Below are 20756 nucleotides of genomic sequence, written 5' to 3' on the forward strand. Positions count from 1 at the left end.
TATTATTATTATTTAAAATAACTGTTTTCTATTTGAATATATTTTAAAATGTAATTTATTCCTGTGATCAAAACTAAATTTTCAGCATCATTACTCCAGTCTTCAGTGTCACATGATCCTTCAGCAATCATTCTAATATGCTGATTTGCTGTTCAAGAAACATTTATTATTATTATTATTATTATTATCAATATTTAAAACCGTTGAGTACATTTTTTCAGGATTCGTTGATAAATAGAAAGATCTAAAGATTTATTTGCATTTTTTAAAATCTGAAATAAAAAGCTTTTGTAAAATTACACACTATACCATTCAAAAGCTTGGAGTCAGTATATAAATGTTTTTTAGAATTTTTTTTTTTATTAGAATGATTTCTGAAATCATGTGACTGGAATAATGATGCTAAAAAATCAGCTTTGAAATCACAGGAATAAATTACATGTTTAAATATATTCAAATAGAAAATAGTTATTGTAAATAGTAAAATATTTCAAAATTGTACTGTTTTTACTGTACTTTGGATCAAATATCAAATATACTGTGTACTTTGCAATATACTAATGTACTTTGAATCAAATTTAAAATAACTATTTTCTATTCTAGCTTGTACTTATTTGAACAAATGCCTGAAACTTGGTATTGCGAGCACTTCCTGTGTCTGTTTGCCTTTTTAAGAAGAATCTCTTTATATATTCCCCAATTGTAAGTCACTTTGAATAAAAGCGTCTGCAAAAAGTCTAAATGTAATGTTAATGTAAATAAATGCAGGCTTGGTGAGCACAAGAGACTTCTTTAAAAAACTTTACAAATCTCACCGTTTAAAAACTTTTGACTAGTAGTGTATATGTTTTCTTTTTTTTTTTTTTTAGGCTGCTCCACATAATGTGCATTGAAGAAACAAATAGGTAATACCTTTAATAAAAAAAGGTAAGGCAGAATTTCTGTTACTACAGCCACTATGCTGTGTGTTACACTTATTCTCACAAATTTTTTGTAATACTGGTGTGTCGCCTCCTCCTCCTCACACTGTCTCCGGTCACATGCATGACACACACACACACAGAAACACACACACGGACAGACACACGGGTCACCTGGCACTGACTGAGGTCACCTATGAAGCCAGCAGGGACATGTGCAAACATACAGAAGCACAAATGCACACATTTGCACACGTGAAAACACTGCAAATTCATCTTCGGTTGTAGCAGGTTCAAGCCGAAATCCCCCCTGTTGAGCCAAGTGTTACTTTTCCGCTTGACTTGATTCCTGCATCCGCTCTCACGGACAAGCACGCACACACACACACACACACACACACACATATACATACATACACACATACATACAGACACAAAACACACACATACTCTTTCAACACTGAGTGACTCATTCTACAAACACACAAAGACATATGCACACTGATTAGGGCTGTTTCTTAGGCGAGGGGTTCACAGTCTGGTGGATGTTTAAATCTGTTGCAGAGGAAGTTGTGGACTGTCGCACAGTGTTTGTTTAAATAGGAATAGAGATTACGGGTAAAAATGAAAGGAGACACATCAGTTGTAGCTGTTGTTGCTTGTGGAGGAGGCTTTTATATATTAACATACAAAACAGGGCTGTGGATTCTTCAGAGTTTTCAGGCAAATTCAGATTTCATCTGTGCTGTGAGCCGTCATTAATGCTCTTTATCATAAATAAATTTTGCCCCACAATAACATCACTGTGTTAGACATCCATATATGTATAATGTTACTACAGCTTATTTAATTTATTAGAGGCCATCCTTTTGTTCTGTATGAACCGCATTGTAATAATTTGAACAGTACGTTGACTCCTTAATTTATGATTATTTTTTTATATTAAATAATACTGGCTGATTTGTGCAGGACATAGCTGCTGATATGTGCATTGGAGCATGACATACTAATATATCCTCATTGATAATTTAACATATTCACTCCATCTGACTGCAAACGTAAACGATCCTTCAGGTTTTTTTTTCTTCCCTCAGACTCCCATGCCAATACAATAATCAGATTACCTCAACAAACCTCTTGTAACAGTTTGCCATATTAGTGATGTCAGTGTTTTTCTATTTTAGGATTTGTGCTAGTCATTGAACCGCAGCGATTTTTAATTAAGAATTTAATTACCAATAATGCAGTTGATCAGCTGCTCCTAATTCATTTATGAGGACAGAGAGGAATCAGATAATTATGGCACACATATTCATCGTAGACAAAAATGTTCTTTGTTAAGTCAGCTGATAAGAAAATATATTTGGTCTTTTATCATTTTGTTCATAGTATTTTACTTTACTTTTTTTTTGTAAGTTTAATTCTATATTTAACAGCACAATGAATAATTTTATACATTCCCACACTAGATGCCAAAGGCTCTAATAAATATCTCTGAAAGTTTACAAAGACATATGCACACTGATTAGGGCTGTTTCTTAGGCGAGGGGTTCACAGTCTGGTGGATGTTTAAATCTGTTGCAGAGGAAGTTGTGGACTGTCGCACAGTGTTTGTTTAAATAGGAATAGAGATTACGGGTAAAAATGAAAGGAGACACATCAGTTGTAGCTGTTGTTGCTTGTGGAGGAGGCTTTTATATATTAACATACAAAACAGGGCTGTGGATTCTTCAGAGTTTTCAGGCAAATTCAGATTTCATCTGTGCTGTGAGCCGTCATTAATGCTCTTTATCATAAATAAATTTTGCCCCACAATAACATCACTGTGTTAGACATCCATATATGTATAATGTTACTACAGCTTATTTAATTTATTAGAGGCCATCCTTTTGTTCTGTATGAACCGCATTGTAATAATTTGAACAGTACGTTGACTCCTTAATTTATGATTATTTTTTTATATTAAATAATACTGGCTGATTTGTGCAGGACATAGCTGCTGATATGTGCATTGGAGCATGACATACTAATATATCCTCATTGATAATTTAACATATTCACTCCATCTGACTGCAAACGTAAACGATCCTTCAGGTTTTTTTTTCTTCCCTCAGACTCCCATGCCAATACAATAATCAGATTACCTCAACAAACCTCTTGTAACAGTTTGCCATATTAGTGATGTCAGTGTTTTTCTATTTTAGGATTTGTGCTAGTCATTGAACCGCAGCGATTTTTAATTAAGAATTTAATTACCAATAATGCAGTTGATCAGCTGCTCCTAATTCATTTATGAGGACAGAGAGGAATCAGATAATTATGGCACACATATTCATCGTAGACAAAAATGTTCTTTGTTAAGTCAGCTGATAAGAAAATATATTTGGTCTTTTATCATTTTGTTCATAGTATTTTACTTTACTTTTTTTTTGTAAGTTTAATTCTATATTTAACAGCACAATGAATAATTTTATACATTCCCACACTAGATGCCAAAGGCTCTAATAAATATCTCTGAAAGTTTGCTGGCTATGATGGTGGTGAGAAGATAAATGGTCAATAAAAAGTGGAACTTCTGGTAACAATGTAATTCATACTGCAGTGACATCAGCATATGGGCCTGACAAGCAAAAGTCTTTGTCTCTGCTCTGAAGAGCAAGATCATGGGTGGGTGTGTGTGTGTGTGTGTGCATGAAATCTGCAGGCACATAACAGGAGCATATAACTGCTGAAAATATGAAAAAAAGTCAACTTATACAACATTAATGCCAGATCAAAGATGTTCACGCCCACTTTCAGTACAAACCAATAAGAGAAGTGATCTGAGATAGAAGCACCTCAGAACGCTCTCCGCCATTTCAGTCAGCAACAGAGCACTCACACGCACTCAAACACTCCTTCTCACTTAAGAGACATCACAATTACCCCTCTATTCTGCCTTTCAACCTTCTCTTTATTTCTCTCTCTGCTATCTGACACATTAACGTCACACGTGGAAGTGACCAGTAACCATTTTGTCTAGTAAAACATCCAAACCCCTCAGTCTCAGGGCCCTTCAAATCTCCTGTCCTCTAACACGTCCATATAGGGAAGCTTTTTAAAATCATCTACACACACCACATACAAAAAATCAAGAGCGCCGCCTCAGAGAGAGAGTGGATGAAAGAGGAAAGGCGAAAAATATGTTTGAGCATGAAAAGCAAAGCATGCATGTTGGGAGGGCTCCAAAAGAGGGCCAGCCAAGAAAGAAATTAAAGTACAGCGATTATCTGGACCCAGAATTAGAAGCAGAGGGTTTTGGACTAATAAACATTTGAAACGCACCCTAGGGCCCTCACCATCATTTATTACTCCACCATCTCCCATTAATGCGTTTTTTTTTTCTTTCAGTTTCTTCATTTTTTTTCTTCATCGATTCCCAGGATGTTTTAGGTAGATTTTATTAATTCTTGCTGGCAGGGTTTAATGAAAGGTCGTTGGGGTTTTTTTTTTTTCCTCTTCCTTTCTCAATCCCTTCCGCTTTGGCTGTACTGATCCGGTGTTTTATTTCGGTCTTCTAATGGCTGTATCGTTGTTATCAGTAACTCTTGGTGTATTACAGGCCGACAAAGAGCGGTCATCAATTAACCGACACCACCCCCACCCGAGTGTCCCGTTCTGACCTCTCAGCACTACTCTTAAGCTTATCAACTCCCAAAACAAACCACTCCTCCACACACACAGACTTGCACACTGTACATGTAGACTATACACACACTCAGCTCAAAGCCTATACACATTCACAAAGATTTTATTGCAGTATTTCAGGCACTGATATTCAGCCGTGGCGCTACTGCAAAATAAATAATATTTTATGAGTTCTAAAAAGACTGTGTTTCACAAAATAATGCAATGCAAATGCACAAAACACCTATTGGCTACATGGAAAAACAATTATACGCAATTAGTGTAATCCAAATATATATATATATGTTTTTTTAATGTTTTTAAGGCTCAAACCGATAACATAATTATCAGTCATTAATAACTTAAGTTCTCAGTTTGTTTGGGGTTTTTTTTTTCAAACTTTTATTGAGACCATCAAATTGATAACAAGTTACAGTAAAGACATTTATAATTGCATGCTGTTCATTTGAATTTCTATTCTTCAAAGAATCCTGAAAAAAAAAAGTTTTATATCGGTTTCATGGATCATGTGATACTAAAAACTGGAGTAATCACTGCTGAAAATCACAGGAATATTTTTTTTAAATATAATAATAATAATAATTTTAAATTGCAATAACATTTGACAGTATCACTGTTTTTGCTGTATTTTTAACAAATAAATGCAGCCTTGGTGAGAATAAGAGACTACTTATTTATTTGTTTTTTAGTCTTGAACATGTTCACATAAATAAATAAAATTAAAACAATGTAATTAATTTAATTGTAACTAGACAAATGAAATAAATACATAAGCATTGTATAAGAAACACTGCAATATATTACATTCAATATCTCCAGGAAGTGCTCTTGCAAAAAAACTCAGACTGAGGGAAGCACTCTCACGCTGTCTGACGAAAGACGCTGCCCTCATGCCGTCTCCTGACAGTCCAGAAGGTGGAAAGGATTTGTGAATCCTGGGAAGATTAAGTGTACAGCTTAGTCCTGTGTGACCGCTAGTTTATACTTTTTTTAATTCTTTCTCTCCATTTCTCCCTCCCTCTCTCTTACAATCCCTATGTGCCACTTCTTTCGCTCTCCAGGTAGACAACAGTAAGCTCACGGTCGGGCGGAGCCTGAGGCGAGCGAGCGCTCCGATTGGTTGCCGCGTTGCTTTTCAGCACGTCATGTGGGCAGGATGGATGTGAAAGAACGCAGGCCGTACTGCTCACTGACCAAGAGCAGGAGAGAGAAAGAGCGCCGCTACACGGGCTCATCCGGCGACAGCGAGGACTGCCGCGTGCCCACCCAGAAGTCCTACAGCTCCAGCGAGACGCTCAAGGCCTTCGATCACGACTCCTCACGCCTGCTCTACGGCGGCCACGTCAAAGAGATGGTCCACCGAGAGGCAGACGAGTACAGCCGCCAAGGTGAGTCACCTGCACCTGTCATACCTCAGAAATCCATTATGACTTCATCCAGTATAGAGGTCACGTCATACAGCTTTAAAGCGCACACTGAAAAAAAAAAGAATAATAACATATGTCTAGAAATACGACAAGAATGCGCTTTTGGACGGATCGCATTCAAATAATAATATATGGGATGTACGACCATAATTACACATAATTAGAGGAAATTAAGTTTGGTTTGGCACGACCGAACGCTTTCTCTGAGAAAACATTTACTTACTTTTGATTGAAAAATGAAGCAGATTCAAAACAGATTAGACAGATTTACGCACAAAGACTTGCTCTGATACTTGTCGACTAGTCGACAGAGCGAAGAAATAAAACATTTCCTCTGATTAGCGCAATCCAAACCCCTCGACCCAGCCTCTCATTTTCAGATCCGAAGTTTCCCTTATAACATATGCCCATGTGTCCCATTGGCAATAATGAATGGCACCATAAAAAACATAAACAGCATTATTGCGCTGTTCTGACGTTTGCAATGTGCCCTGCTCGGCCACAGTTTTATTACTAATTACGAGCACAGAGGGTCTGCAAGCATTCGCACAGCCGTGCTTTTATAAAGTCGCTCACATTCATTGAGTTCTTTGTTGTTTTCTTTTTGTTCTTCTGCATGTAAGGCTTCATCAAAATACGCACCGGTAAAGGTGAGTTTTTTTAGCTGTGGATTTAGCACAAATGTAGATTTGGGTCAAATGTTTTCTCCCTAGGTGTCGTGCGTGTCTGTGTTGCGATAGAGGTTAGCGTTGTGTGTTTGTGTGCCCTTAACGTTAGTGTTGTGTTAAGCTGAAGGTCAGCCTAGCTGTTATCAGTCACTGGAGTGCTAGAGGCTCTGTCTGTTGAGTGTGTTTATTTTAGAAAGCACAGGAAGTGACACCAGATTACAGCAGGGGTAAAGGAGCAGCCTGCCTCCAACCATTATGCAGGGTAGCCCACTCTATCACAGAGAGAGAGAGAGAGAGAGAGAGAGAGAGCAAAGGCGCACACAGATGTAGTGCAGACACCGTTGAGCTCTTGAGAGACTGCACTTCGGCCTCAACACGGTCTTCAACACTCTCGCCATAATCACCCTGCCGCAGACGTCACCTAACCCAGTCTCAAGCCCTAACCTTGGCACGCAACCACGTTCATCATGAAACTAATTCCTCCCGTGTGATATATTTTTAGCCTTTAGACCGTTGCAAACAGCGATACCTAGATAATTAATTTGCGGAGTAGAAAGGACCAGGCAGGCGAACTGAAATTGTTAATTAGCCATTACACAACAATGGCAGATTGGAATTACTGAGATCTGAAATAATGTAGCCATGCTGCGAAGTGCTGCCGTTCAGTTCCATTACAAAGTTCCATAAAGGTCATTACCAGTTCATTGATTGCTTTCAAACTCAAATTAACACTTCATAAATATTTGAGCAGAAAAGCCATAATTGCTCAATTATCTTATCCTGTACAATTTCATCTACACTAATTGGTAATTTGGAATTTATATGATTTTAATTGAACTTCGGTGGAACCCCGATTATTTCTGTAGTTAATAGCCCTTATTAATTCCTGTTAATGCAGGGGATCAATGCCTTTTTCATTCCTTTCCTTTTTTTATCATCAAGCTAATAAAATATGCAGCTTTTTGCTGTGATTGTTTTAACATGAAATTCTGTGGATTAAAATAATTAGTCACTTACATGTGAAAACTTTATTAGTTTTTTTATTATTAGGTATATTTAGTAAACTACTTTAGAATTATTTTAATCTATTGCAAGGTAGATATGATTTATTTGATTAATCATTACTAATTTAATTGATTTGATTTAGTTGATTTTTGATGCATTTAAACGCATTTAAAAACATTTTGAAATCATTTGTTACTCTGCGTCATTTGAAGAGTCGTAACCATTAAAACTTACGAGGATCTGCTTGCAAACGACTAAATAAATGATCCGTTTAAAGACCAATATATTTCCGCAATATATATGGTTCTCAGTAAATGTGAGGCCGCACTGCGGTTTTTCAGGCCTCGGTGTTTTTGGAGCCGCGCACACCTATCACCATGGCAGATAAGCTCCCTCCATGGAATGCAGTCTGCTCCACAGACTAATTCTACAGAATACAGAGTTTGGAAATCATTGGATCCAGACAAAAAGAACGGGAAATGAATTATAAGTCCGAGCGGCTGCTAAGTTGAAAGTCTTTTACATTGTCTAATGTGAAGATACATTTTAAAGTTTGGATTTAATGGACTGTAAAATAATGTTTATATAAATATAATAATGTTTTTTTTTTTAATTTGCATTGATTGATTTGTGTAAAGTTTTATTTGTAATGCAGTTTTTGTTTTATTTCTTTCGTTTTATTTTTTTATTTGGTAACACTTTATTTTAAAGTGCCCTTGTTACACATGTTACATGTACTTACTATTATAATAACAATAAATTATGCATAATTACATGCAAGTAATTCTAAGACAAACCCTAACCATATAGTACGTACATGTAGTTAATTAAAATTACTCAGTATGTAAATGTATAATTGCACTGTAACAAGGACACCTTAAAATAAAGTGTAACCTTTTATTTTATTACATTTATTTATTTATTATTATTTTTATACATTTATTTGGTTGGTAGTTGTTTTATGAATTTTGTTTGTTTGTTTATGGAATGCAAGTGTAAGAATTCAAAAGAATTGTACATATTAATATTTTAATCAACAATGTAATTCGATTTTTAGATGTATTTTCTAAAATACATTAACAAATTTAATTACAATCATGTTTGTTCATATGTGTTTTCAAATATATATTTTAATATGACTTTCAAGGTGTAGCATTCATCTTGCCTTTGATGATATTAACAGCCTGGAGACATTTCTGAAATCATCATCCAGATTTAAAGTGCTAAATGTACCAGTCTGACTGCTAACACACCAAGGCATGATGAAGATATCTTCTAGTCTATTCCACTTTTTCCTTTACAGTGTGTGTGTGTGTGTGTGTGTGTTTCTGCCCATCTGAAACGGCACCTATTCACAGAATTCAAGCTCAATCATTTCACTGCTAAAGTAATGTGATTTTAATTACAAAATTATCTAATGATTAGACAAATGAAGACTGCAGCATGCTAGAGCTGAATTATTTATTTTTTATTCTATCACCTTCACTGAGCAAACTAAGTCTTACAATAAATAATATGACAGTTTTGATTACAGAAAATCAGATATAAATTGTGACTCTGGCTGTGCCGGCTTGACACAGATATAAATAATCCTTCATTTCAGTAGCAGTTTTCCCTCAGTTTGAGACTTTGCACAGCCCAAGAGACTGCAGTCAGTTCATTAAAACATTTTTAAAGAGTGTGTAAACGGCTGTTTAGACATGTTGCTGCGGTGTTCCCTCTCACGGCTAATTGCTGCTGTTTATCTGCATCCTTCCAAAAATACATGTAGAAGGTGCACAGAGAAAACATCATCAGTCTCACTGTGAAAGATATTTTTCAAGCTCATTTTCAAGCTCACTTAGCACAACTAGGGCTGCCAGGGAACATGCGTGATGCTACAGGATAACAATTAGTCAAGTGACTGCCCACCGTTCTCAGCGAAAATACTTGAGTTTGTATCTGCATTTGAAAAAATAAATAAATAAATAAAAACATAGAAGTAGAAATTAATATCTAAAAGTGCTACGCTAGTACGCATGTCTCAATTTAAGTTTTTAATTTTTTTGTCTTTTTTCCTTTGAGATTTTACTTGCCCACATTTTTGTCCTCTTTTAAATTCTTTCTTTCTTATATTTCTATTTTTTCCCCACTTTTCTGTTTTGTCACTAGGTGAGCTGGAATACACATCAGAGTCCTTCAGCAGAGAGAGATATTCTGGTAACTTGGGTTTATAATTGTGGTTCCAAAAACCGATCAGGACTCACATGTGCAGTGTATTGTGGGTGTTCGGGGAACAGACTGCTAAGTCTGCGGATATTTGACTGTCTGATGAGACTTGATAGTCTCGTTGTTCCACACATGGGGTGTTAGTTTGCCTTCCGTATAGTGTGTGTGTGAGTTGTTTACAGAAGCTTTCCTTTCTGTCTGGCTTTTGGGTCAGTTGATACAATCTCCCATGGCAAAAAAAAAAGAGAGAACAAATAAAAAAAGATAGATTGCGGTATCAATTTACAGCTTTACTTTTCTTTTCTCTTCCCGTTTCTTTGGAGCCGTGGATCTTTTCATTGCTCGACACTCTCCAAATGGCTCCCCAGATGCCAGCAAGGCCCATTTACCTGTCAGCTTGTGTTTTACCAACACTCTATGGGCTCTTCCCACCCCACAGAATAGGCCAACAAAGCATACCTGAACTCCCACCCTCCACACACACACATGTGAAAGAGACCACTCTGTACTCACAATGAGAACCACTTACCATGACGTCCAGCCTGCGAGTGATATTGAGCCCTCTTAGGCTTTCCCAAGTCCCTCCAGTGAGAGAAAAACACACTTTTCTCATGCTCATATACTTAACGGTGGTCTATGGCTGTGTGTGCGTGTGTGTGTGTGTGTGTGTGTGTGTGTGTGTGTGTGTGTGTGTGTGTGTGTGTGTGTGTGTGTGTGTGTGTGTGTGTGTGTGTGTGTGTGTGTGTGTGTGTGTGTGTGTGTGTGTGTGTGTGTGTGTGTGTGTGTGTGTGTGTGTTAGAAAGGAGTTTCTAATGTCCAGGGAATTAGAGAATTCTAGTTTATTTGTCATTCTCTTGATACTATAAGTGCACATGGCAGAAATAATCGCAGAAAACAGCAGTCAGACTTCAAAATAGAACATTAAATATGCTCTTTTTAGTGTTTCTTTGATTGATTGTTTCCTCTGCTTAACTAGGGCATGTGGAATGTGTCTTACTGTGTATGAAACGGTTGCTACGTGTGTGTGTGTGTGTTGTCTTTGTAGCATTGTGTTTAATTACAATTGTGTAAGGGTAATACAGATTAATATGAATAGACAGGGTGCAAAAGCTGTTTTTCATTATTATTATTATTATTATTATTTCTTTTTATATAATTTTGTTTTTATGTATTATTAATTTTCATATACACCCACTACCATTCAAAAGTCTGAGGTCAGTAAGATTATTTAATGTTTTTAAAAGAAGTCTCTTATGCTCTCCATTGCTGCATTTATTTACATTTATCAGAAAAAAAAATTGTGAAGCAAAATTACAATTTTAAATAACTTTTCTATTTTAATTGTAATATTTTAAACAAAATAATTATTGTGATGGCAAAGCTGAATTTTTAGCAGCCATTACTCCAGTCTTCAGAAATCATTTTTAATATGCAGATTTGGTGTTTAAGAAACATTTTAAATATTTTTGAGTTTAAAAGTAAAGCATTTATTTGAAATACATTTCAACATAACATTATAAATGTCACTTTTGATCAGTGTAATGAATCCTTGCTGAATAACTGTATTGTAATAAATGAATAAAATGTAAATCTAAATAATGTATTTCTTACTCCAAACTTTTGAATGGAAGTATGAGTGTGTGTGTGTGTGTGTGTGTGTGTGTGTGTGTGTGTGTGTGTGTGTGTGTGTGTGTGTGTGTGTGTGTGTGTGTGTGTGTGTGTGTGTGTGTGTGTGTGTGTGTGTGTGTGTGTGTGTGTGTCTATACATATATTTCTAGGGTTTGAAAGAATTGAACAATGTATATAAAAATGGTAAAATGGTAAAAGATGTAGCATAGACACTGATATTTTTCTTTAATTTGCTTTGCTTACATGTGAAATGCAAGCAAAATAACTCTCACTCGATCATAGCAATTAAAACTCACATGCGTTTTGATTCTTAAAAAACGGTACTGTTCAATTGCTGAATAACTCTATTTTATGTACTCACCAATTCCAGTGTGTATTTACATTTGGCACCTGTAGATTGTAGATTGTATTGGACCATGTATATAGATATTTGCTGAATTATTTTGTTGCATTTCTTTTACAGGTCAGAACTTTAACCTGAGGCAGCTGGGAATATGTGAACCAGCCACACGCCGTGGCTTGGCCTTCTGCGCAGAGATGGGCCTCCCCCACCGCGGCTACTCCGTTGGCGCAGGCTCAGACATGGACACTGAGAACGAGGGGGTGATGTCACCGGAACGTGCCATGCGCCTCTGGGGCAGGGGTGTGAAGTCTGGCCGCAACTCCTGCTTGTCCAGCCGCTCGAACTCAGCCCTGACCCTGACCGACACAGAGCACGAGAACAAATCAGACAGTGAGAACGGTGAGTGGAGCCACGCTAGGGCCACATTCAGCCTTTTAGTCTTTTAGTTCAGCTACCTCGAACAGAAAAAAAAACACAAAAAAAACTTTTTTTCTCTCTACCATGCTGGAAAATCCAGCTTAAGCTGATAGCTGTGTTTTGGAACATGGTTACTGGATTCTAGCTGGTCTGAGATGGTCATTATCCATCTTGGACCAACAACAAACAAACTTCCAGTGAAGCTTAAGGTGCTCAAGCTGTTTTTTGGGAAATTGTGGGTGTTCAAAAAAACAGTTTGAACTGCCTAGAAATCAGCTACCATGTTCTAAATCTTAAGATGGATTTTCCAACATAGAGGATCCTATGAAAGGAATTACTATGCACATCTCTCTTGCACAATATTACCATTATCACACTCTTTTGACTTTTATCACGACTGGCCTGAGAGTCAATAACTAGCAGAATGAAGTCAATACATCCGCATGCACTCTTTCTCTTTATACCCGTACTACTGCTTCCGCGGCCCTGAGGGGACCCTCCAGCGGCCCAATCAAAGGTCTGTCTTTGTGTCGGACGCTAGGAGACCTTACCTAGCCATCGTTGGAATGCTCCACTCGCATGAGCGAACACACACAATGGCTGGTTAACAGGTCCCAGTGGTTTGAAGTGCAAATTTGATCATGCTTGAAACCTGGAGAAGTGATGGAAGCGACGATCTCTCTCTCCCTCTCTCTCTCTCCCTCTCTCTCTCCTTCTTTTTCTTTGGTGCCGTCGTTCATTCCCACAAAGCAGCTGTGATGGTTCAAAGAATGCTCAGGTGACAGGCTTCCTCTGGGCCCCACCGCCACACTTCCGCTGCCACTGTCCCAGAGCGGGGCCTCGGCGGGGGGGGAGATGTCATCACGCCCTCACATGCTTTTTTGATTATATTTTTATTCACACTAAAATCCCTCAAATTTGTTTCTTGTTGTTCTTTTCAGGTGCAATTGAGAATGAAATGGGTTCCCCCCCCCCCATTTTTTCTCTCTACTTTTTTTTTTCATGAAATGAATTGAGAATTAAAGCTGCTGACAATGAGCTAAAGGACAGCCATTTTGAAAGAAAGGGGGAAAATGAAGCAAATGAAGAGCTGAATCATTCGTTATCTTCCCTGCACACATACTCTCCTGTCACTTATTCTCATTTATTAATATTCCTTAGACTAACAGGTGTTGTGTGCAAATAACCTTTAAGAAGACCTTATCTAATCACTTTCATTAACACCTTTTGGCTTAATTAAGGAAAGCAAAGTGCTGAGTGTGGAGGATTGCTATATTTGCTTTTCATTATGAGATGAATGTGTGGGGTGACTCTCATATCTCTGATGACCAGAGCAATGAACGCACTGATCCTTAGGGAGCATATTCTGTGGATTCTTTATTTACTTTACTTAATGTAGTTAATATTTGTGAAAGAAGCTGTATGTGTGTCAATCTCAGACTGATATAAAAAAAATAAAATAAGAGAAGAAAGTCAACTCTAGTTGTTTCTGAGAGTTTAATGTTAGCATTTTTCTAAGTTAAACATGCCATACTCTAATCCAATGGTTCTCAAACAGGGTTTTTTTTTTTCAAGACTGTGGGAATCATCCAAGATGCACCTCAAAATGAGTTAAATTGATTTAATATATGATAAATTACTAAACATAAAATGTTATTTAATTTATATACAGATGCATCTCAGTAAATTAGAATGTCATGGAAAAGTTCATTTATTTCAGTAATTCAACTCAAATTGTGAAACTCGTGTATTAAATAAATTCAATGCACACAGACTGAAGTAATTTAAGTCTTTGGTTCTTTTAATTGTGATGATTTTGGCTCACATTTAACAAAAACCCACCAATTCACTATCTCATTGTGAGCCACAATTAAAAGAACCAAAGACTTAAACTACTTCAGTCTGTGTGCATTGAATTTATTTAATACACGAGTTTCACAATTTGAGTTTAATTACTGAAATAAATGAACTTTTCCATGACATTCTAATTTATTGAGATGCACCTGTATATAAATTAAAATGATATATATACATTTTATAATATATAATTTTATTTTAATTAATTTTGTCTTTGAAAAAAAAGACAGAATTCCTTGAAAAACAGGATATATTGAATGAGGAAGCTTCATTTTAGAAGTATGATTTGAAATCATATAAAGTAATATCATTAAGTATTAATAATACACAATAATTGTATAACTCCATGGGCATTTTTATAATTAATATAATTTTTATATATTAAATTTATTATTATATTTTATTATTAAATCATGAACCACTGCTTTAACTGTTACTTTAATTCCCTAATAAAAAAATATTGGATAAAAAAAACTAACTTTTTTAATTTCACTATTTTATCTTTTATTATTATTGCATGAAATGTGAACTAAATTATTATTGTTACAATAAAATATAGACTTATTTATGATCACCATTTATCCCAACTTGTCCACCATCTTGGATTTATTTTTTCACTGAGCTTGTCTTCACTGTGAAGGATACCTATGAAATATAATCTTGTATTATGCAGCATAATTAAGTTATAACAATCATCTTTTGTAACAGCCTATGATGTTTTAAAATGCCTTCTCTGCCTTCTCGCGATTGTTTTTTTTTTTTTTTGCACAAGTGTTAACATGTAACATAAGTGCGTGTGGGTTTTTTCCTAATTGTCTCATTGAATTGTGGCATATGCTGCAGTTGCTGAGGCTTATGTCCTAACAAGAGACAGCTGCAGACAGTGTTAGTGAGTCCATGAGGAGAAAATAAAAAGAACATTTTCTTTCTTTCCTTGGTTTGTTTCGCTTCTCTGCATTACAAGATCTTTGGTATTAACTTCAGCTACCATTTCCCTCCAAGTCGTGCCTCTTGACATGAATGTTGAAAAAAGCTTTCTCCAGCCATACCAAAAGATTTCCTGTTTACATGTGCCTGGCGTCACCATGGAAGAAAGTGTGTCCAAATGATTGACACACTGTTTGGCTTTTTCGGCCTCTTTCCCTGACTCTCTACCGAATTCAAGATGGAGTCAGTTGTAGCTTTCAAGATTTTTCTGCTTGTCGCCTCAGAGCTTGATTGTGTTTGTGCGGATAGGCCGTCGGCCCTCGCGACACTGCCTTTTGACTTCAAACGCAATGGAGGTTAATTCCATTTGGGGAAAAAGCGGGATTTGTCAACCCGAAGCTGAGAGTGGAAGTGAAAGAGGTGTGTGTAGCTCTGTCAGACACAGTTCTAATGAAAGGATCTCAATTCTGGTCCCACATTTCCAAGTTCACCCTTAAACTCTATTAGAGAGTACCGGAGAGAGACGCTCGCGCAGAGACACTCTCGGCTCGGCATAAAGTGCAGTCGCAATGCCTGCTCTCGCTCTTTGGACTTAATATCCTGTAATGGAGAAGGGGTCGGGAGAAACACCTGAGCACAATGTGTTTCAGCAGAGAAGAAGGGAGAGGGAGAATGGAAAGGAGAGGGTGAGTGAAAGATGGCCACTAACAAAGGAGGGATATTTTGTCCTCCGTCTCCAGGGGACATTTGAGCCAGGGATGCGCTTCACCGCATGCCCACCCGTGTCTCCCTCTTCCTAGGTCACCAGACACCTGCTCACTCCCCCGGAGGGAGCGAATGAAAGGAGAGGGAAAGACACACACACACACACACACAAACAAACAGTTTTCACACTAGAGCAAAGACAATTATAATTTTTCTTTCTTTCGTGCTTTCTTTCTTTCTTTCTTTTTCTTTCTTTCTTTCTTGAATTTATGAAGTTACATGTATGCATGTATGAAGGCAGTAACAATATATTTTATTTATTTATTTGTTTGTTAATGTTTTTAAAAATGTTCACCAAAGCTTCATTTATTTGTTTGAAAATACAGTATAAACAAATTGTGAAATATTACTATAATTTAATATTCTAGTAAATCAATAGATAGGTAGATAGATAGATTAGTTAATTATGATCAATTTAATGCACCCTTGCTCATTAAAAGTTATAATTTCTTACATATCTTAATTTATTACATACATACATATAATTCTTCTTTTATGTGTCCTGTAATCAAAAACTGGAAAAATCACTTTCAAGCCAGAAATTTTGTTTTTGTATACTGCATAATCATGATTTCTATTTAGATAATCAACTTTTCTTTAGATCCAGCAGAAAATGATGTGCCGCCTCTGTCATTTGCAGCCATCTTGCCATCATTTGACACCTGCTCCTCTGTCTGGATCTGTTTTTGATTTTGAGCTTGTTTGAAGCTCCTCTGTGTTTCTCTCTCTCTCTCTCTCTCTCTCTCTCTCTCACACACACGCACACACACACACACACATCTGTGCACTACAGGGGGTTCAGGGGAAGAGGGATAGAGAAGGGGGGAGAACCCTAACTAAGGGAGAAAGAACCAAAGACCTCAACTGACTATTCAGGGTCTCGTTAGCACCGCTCCCCGACTGAGGTTTTAATGTGTCTCCATTTTGATTTTGGTTATTTCATTATTTTGAGGGGCTTTAATCAAAAATTGCACAGCAGATATGAGAGAGCTTGCCCTGCTGTGAGCAAGGAAGCAGTTGCGCTGCCATTTGTCCATGTACCCGGCTGAGGGAGAGAAAGTTCCAGAACTGGCATCTAAACTCGCCCCGTTTTTTAAGAGCCTGTGAAGCTACATCAAAGGATTTGACAGGAGAGAAGCAGGAACTTCTCCGTCCTGATACTTTTTTTCCCCTGACTGGAATGACTCACTTGAACGCTCACAGAGACCCATTTGGTTTGGGTCAAGAGCTTACATTCTGTGTGTGTGTCTGGCTTGTAAATCCACCAAATTTTCTCAGCAGTAGTGACCAGCGGTCAAGCCAGATTTATCGTGTCAGGACATTCTCAAGCACTCTTTTCTATTACTTGCATTGCCATAAGCACCGGTAGTCTGTGTCGCTGTTTTGCTGAATCATCGGAGGTGATAGAGACATTTGGGAGTGATTTTCTGCTTGGTGGAGTGAAGTGTCCACCTCCTTTCCTTATGTTTTATATAAAGAGGGTCATAGGTGTCAGCTTAATGAGATTAAGAAAAATGTGTCAACAGTAATGCAAATCCTGTAAATATCTTAACCGGCTTACTCCAGCACAGCAGTTCAGGGCACAGACATTCCTTCATGGAGGATGCCTGGGTTTAGGTGTAAACGCACACACATACACACCTTAACCATTACAGCGCAAAATCGTGTACTAATAAGCAACACATCCAAACATGATCGAGCATGTTGCAATTTAAAAACGCATGCACCTAATTACTTCAGGCAACTTTACAAAAGTGCTTAATAAGCAATTAGATGAGAACTAAAGCCTTTTATCTTAGGAGTGTCTTAATGTATCTAATATATGTAGTTTAGTGCATCCTGCTTCCTTTTTAGCAGGCTAATGCTTTTTCAGACAGGACCGCTTTAATTGGACTCGTGATTAAATGGGCTATAGAGAGATAAATATGTTAAAAATGTCTGTAAAAAACTGCATTTTAACAATAACCAGGTGCTGAATATGTCTGCAGAGAGAAAAAAAATTCAGCGCTCGAGTGCAGAAAAAGGCCAAGCATGTTTTGTATTATAAAATGAGATACGTATATAAGGGTTATGACATTCATGTTGCAGCAGAGTGTGTGTATGAATTGAAAAGCAATGCCGTTGTTTCTTTCAGTTTAAAGTGCTCTGGGGTCGTGCAGGCCACACTAGCTGTGGTCCTCTGGTCCTTACGAAGTTATTGATATCAGTGGTTTAGCTTAGAGACCTGGCACAGGAAGATACGGGGTGAAGGCGATGGGAACGGGCTGTTGGGAAAGATTGCAGAAGAAAAGCACGCTGTTGCGCAACGATTGCACCACCAATAACTAACAATGAGCCAGACCGCTGATGTGTGTGGCACATAAATAAACTGAATAGACCTGTGAAACAGGACGGTGTTCATGAAATCATGATGATTGTTTACACTTGAAAATCCACATAATTTAATAGCGACAGGTGATTCGGTGTGAAAACCACAAATGAAACATTTATGTACATGCCACAAAGACATTTTGCTTTTATTAACATTACATGAACCTATAGAAATAGGTTCAGAAACTGCATCTGAAGCACAGAAAAATGCATTAGTTAAGAGTTAATAGTTTAATTATGCAAATAAGGCAAAAATGCATTTTACACATAAATTAAAAATACAGAAATAAGAACAAAAAGAATCTAGAAAAATATTTAAAAATTGTGAGGTTCAATTATAAAGAATACAATGATTATACGTATGTGTGTTTATATATATATATATATATATATATATATAACACACTCTCAGTCATGAAAACAGCTAAATTTAAGTACTGATACTGAATTTACACAGAACTAAAGCAGTACTAGTTATCAGAGATGAGTCAGACTAGCGTAATTTATTACAGCTTTTATGCACCATTGTATCTTACATCGGGTTTATGAATACACCTTCTGAAACAGAGCTTCACGTAGTCTGCTGGTGTCTTCCAGTATCTCAGTTGTTGTTCCCTCCAGGCACATTTCCTGCAGTGTTCCAGTTGTTTAGCAAGCCAGCAGTAGTAGACACATTTTTGGAAAACAAACTTTTGCCTTCCGGCTTGAAGCTACAATCTATCCAGTCGTACAGGTAGCTGTTGCTTAACTGCTATGAAAGCCCACAAAAACATGAAAGAAAAAGAAAGACACGAAAGAATGCCTACAGTTTGATTTCATCCCATGCCATGGCTGAATGGCTACGGTTTTGTGGCACCTCCGGAGGCTAAACTGAGACGCATTGTTTTCCCGTGAGGGTCGTGAACTCACCTCGGCAGTGTAACAACAGCATGTGTGTCTGTTTTGTAAGAAGGATGAGCTATCAGCAGCTCACTCAAACACCCTTATCGCTCACATAACAGAGAGTGTGTTTACCGAGAAACACTGCACTTCCTAAGGGCCCTGTGGCTGCAATTCCAGTGCGTGCATGTTTGTATATTTCTGTAAATGCAGGTAGCTGGAATAGTTGCACTATGGTAAACGTATATAATATGTGACTTGCACACACAGGCAACATACTAACATTTACTAGAAAAAGAAAAAAGGTATATACAATAGGATAGAAATGTCATCTCAATGCTGATGGTCTGTACTCAATTTAATTAATAGCTTGTTCTATACTCATATCAAGCCTGTCATTTCCACACACCTCGTTATCTTGAGGTCTCCATACACTGTCACTGTTAAAATGCACATATTTACATATATTTCACCACCTGATGGTCATTTCTAGTAATAATGTCATACCTAGGAAAATTGCTACCAGGTTGATGATGGCTGAATTTTTAAATAATTTAAATTATTGGTCTCTACTCTGCCAAATCATGAAATGGTAAATGGTAAAATAAAATTATATTCATATAAAGGTTTACTTAAATAGCTTTATTATTCAGTAAGGAGGTGTTTTGAATTTTGTTTCTGATGTGACTAAACAAATTCACTCAATGTCAATTTTGGTCGAATTTGAGTTTTTCACAAAAATAAGTTCATTAAGCCATCTTTTAGCGATCCCAATGCTCCAAATAAGTAATTAAACATCTAAAATTATCTTTTTTTTGTACGTTTTCTGAGGGGAGTACCTTTTTTCTGCTCACTTGTCACGCTAACTCTCATCCGAAGTGCGTGCATAGCGGCGCATCCGGCAGCGTGCAATCCTGATAAATATACACATATGCACAGAATTACAGTATTTAAGTATTCATGCAAACATAACCAGTTATGTCTTAAGTGAACGTTTGGGGAACTGTTGGGGAAAAACATCAAATGTGTAACATGATATTAGATCCGTGCAAAACAGTAGGTCTTAATATAGGCTGTCTGTCTCATTAATATTAATCTAACAATAAAATAAAAGAAGGAATCACTAAATTGATTTTTAAATGTGATTATTTGTTTTTCTTACTTGAATGCTTTTGTTTAGATGTAAAATGAAGAAAGTAATATGCTACACTTGTTTCTTTCTTATATCTTTTCTTTTTTGCATCTGTTCTTATTTATAATAACAAAGATAAAATAAAAAAGCTATATTGTGATTATTAATATAGTAATTATTATTAAGAAAAGAACTGGAGGAAAATATGCAATGTTGCTAGGTGATTTTTGCTTTGGAACCTTCAGAAAACTTTAACTCGATTTTTCTCGAAATGGACTTTGCTGACTCTATCGACTTCAAATGGGCGTAGCGCAGTCATTTTTTGTCTGATTCTAACAACTCGTATATCATTTTGAAGGTCTTTTAATGGAGAATGTAAAAGTAAAAAGTACTTATTTTTGAAAATTTGCTCATTGTGACTCATTTTGCCAGCACAGGTCACATATTTGTGTATATTATATTATATTATATTATATTATATTATATTATATTATATTTATGTGTACATATCATTCATATAGA

General features: G+C 36.7%; 1 protein-coding gene across 6 annotated transcripts in view; it reads left to right on the plus strand.

Moving 5' to 3' along the window:
- Positions 1-20756, plus strand: part of tenm3 (teneurin transmembrane protein 3) — a 297565-nt gene that overhangs the window by 66476 nt on the left and 210333 nt on the right. For all 6 annotated transcript variants that reach the window (XM_016463794.1, XM_016463787.1, XM_016463801.1 and 3 more), the window contains 2 exons: positions 5669-5995; positions 12008-12286. In XM_016463794.1, the coding sequence (XP_016319280.1) occupies positions 5764-5995; positions 12008-12286 (511 nt within the window). In that variant the 5' untranslated portion in view covers positions 5669-5763. The remainder of the gene's footprint in view (positions 1-5668; positions 5996-12007; positions 12287-20756) is intronic.

This window comes from Sinocyclocheilus anshuiensis, unplaced genomic scaffold (assembly GCF_001515605.1).
Source record: "Sinocyclocheilus anshuiensis isolate Anshui unplaced genomic scaffold, SAMN03320099.WGS_v1.1 scaffold145, whole genome shotgun sequence".
Lineage (NCBI taxonomy): Eukaryota > Metazoa > Chordata > Actinopteri > Cypriniformes > Cyprinidae > Sinocyclocheilus > Sinocyclocheilus anshuiensis.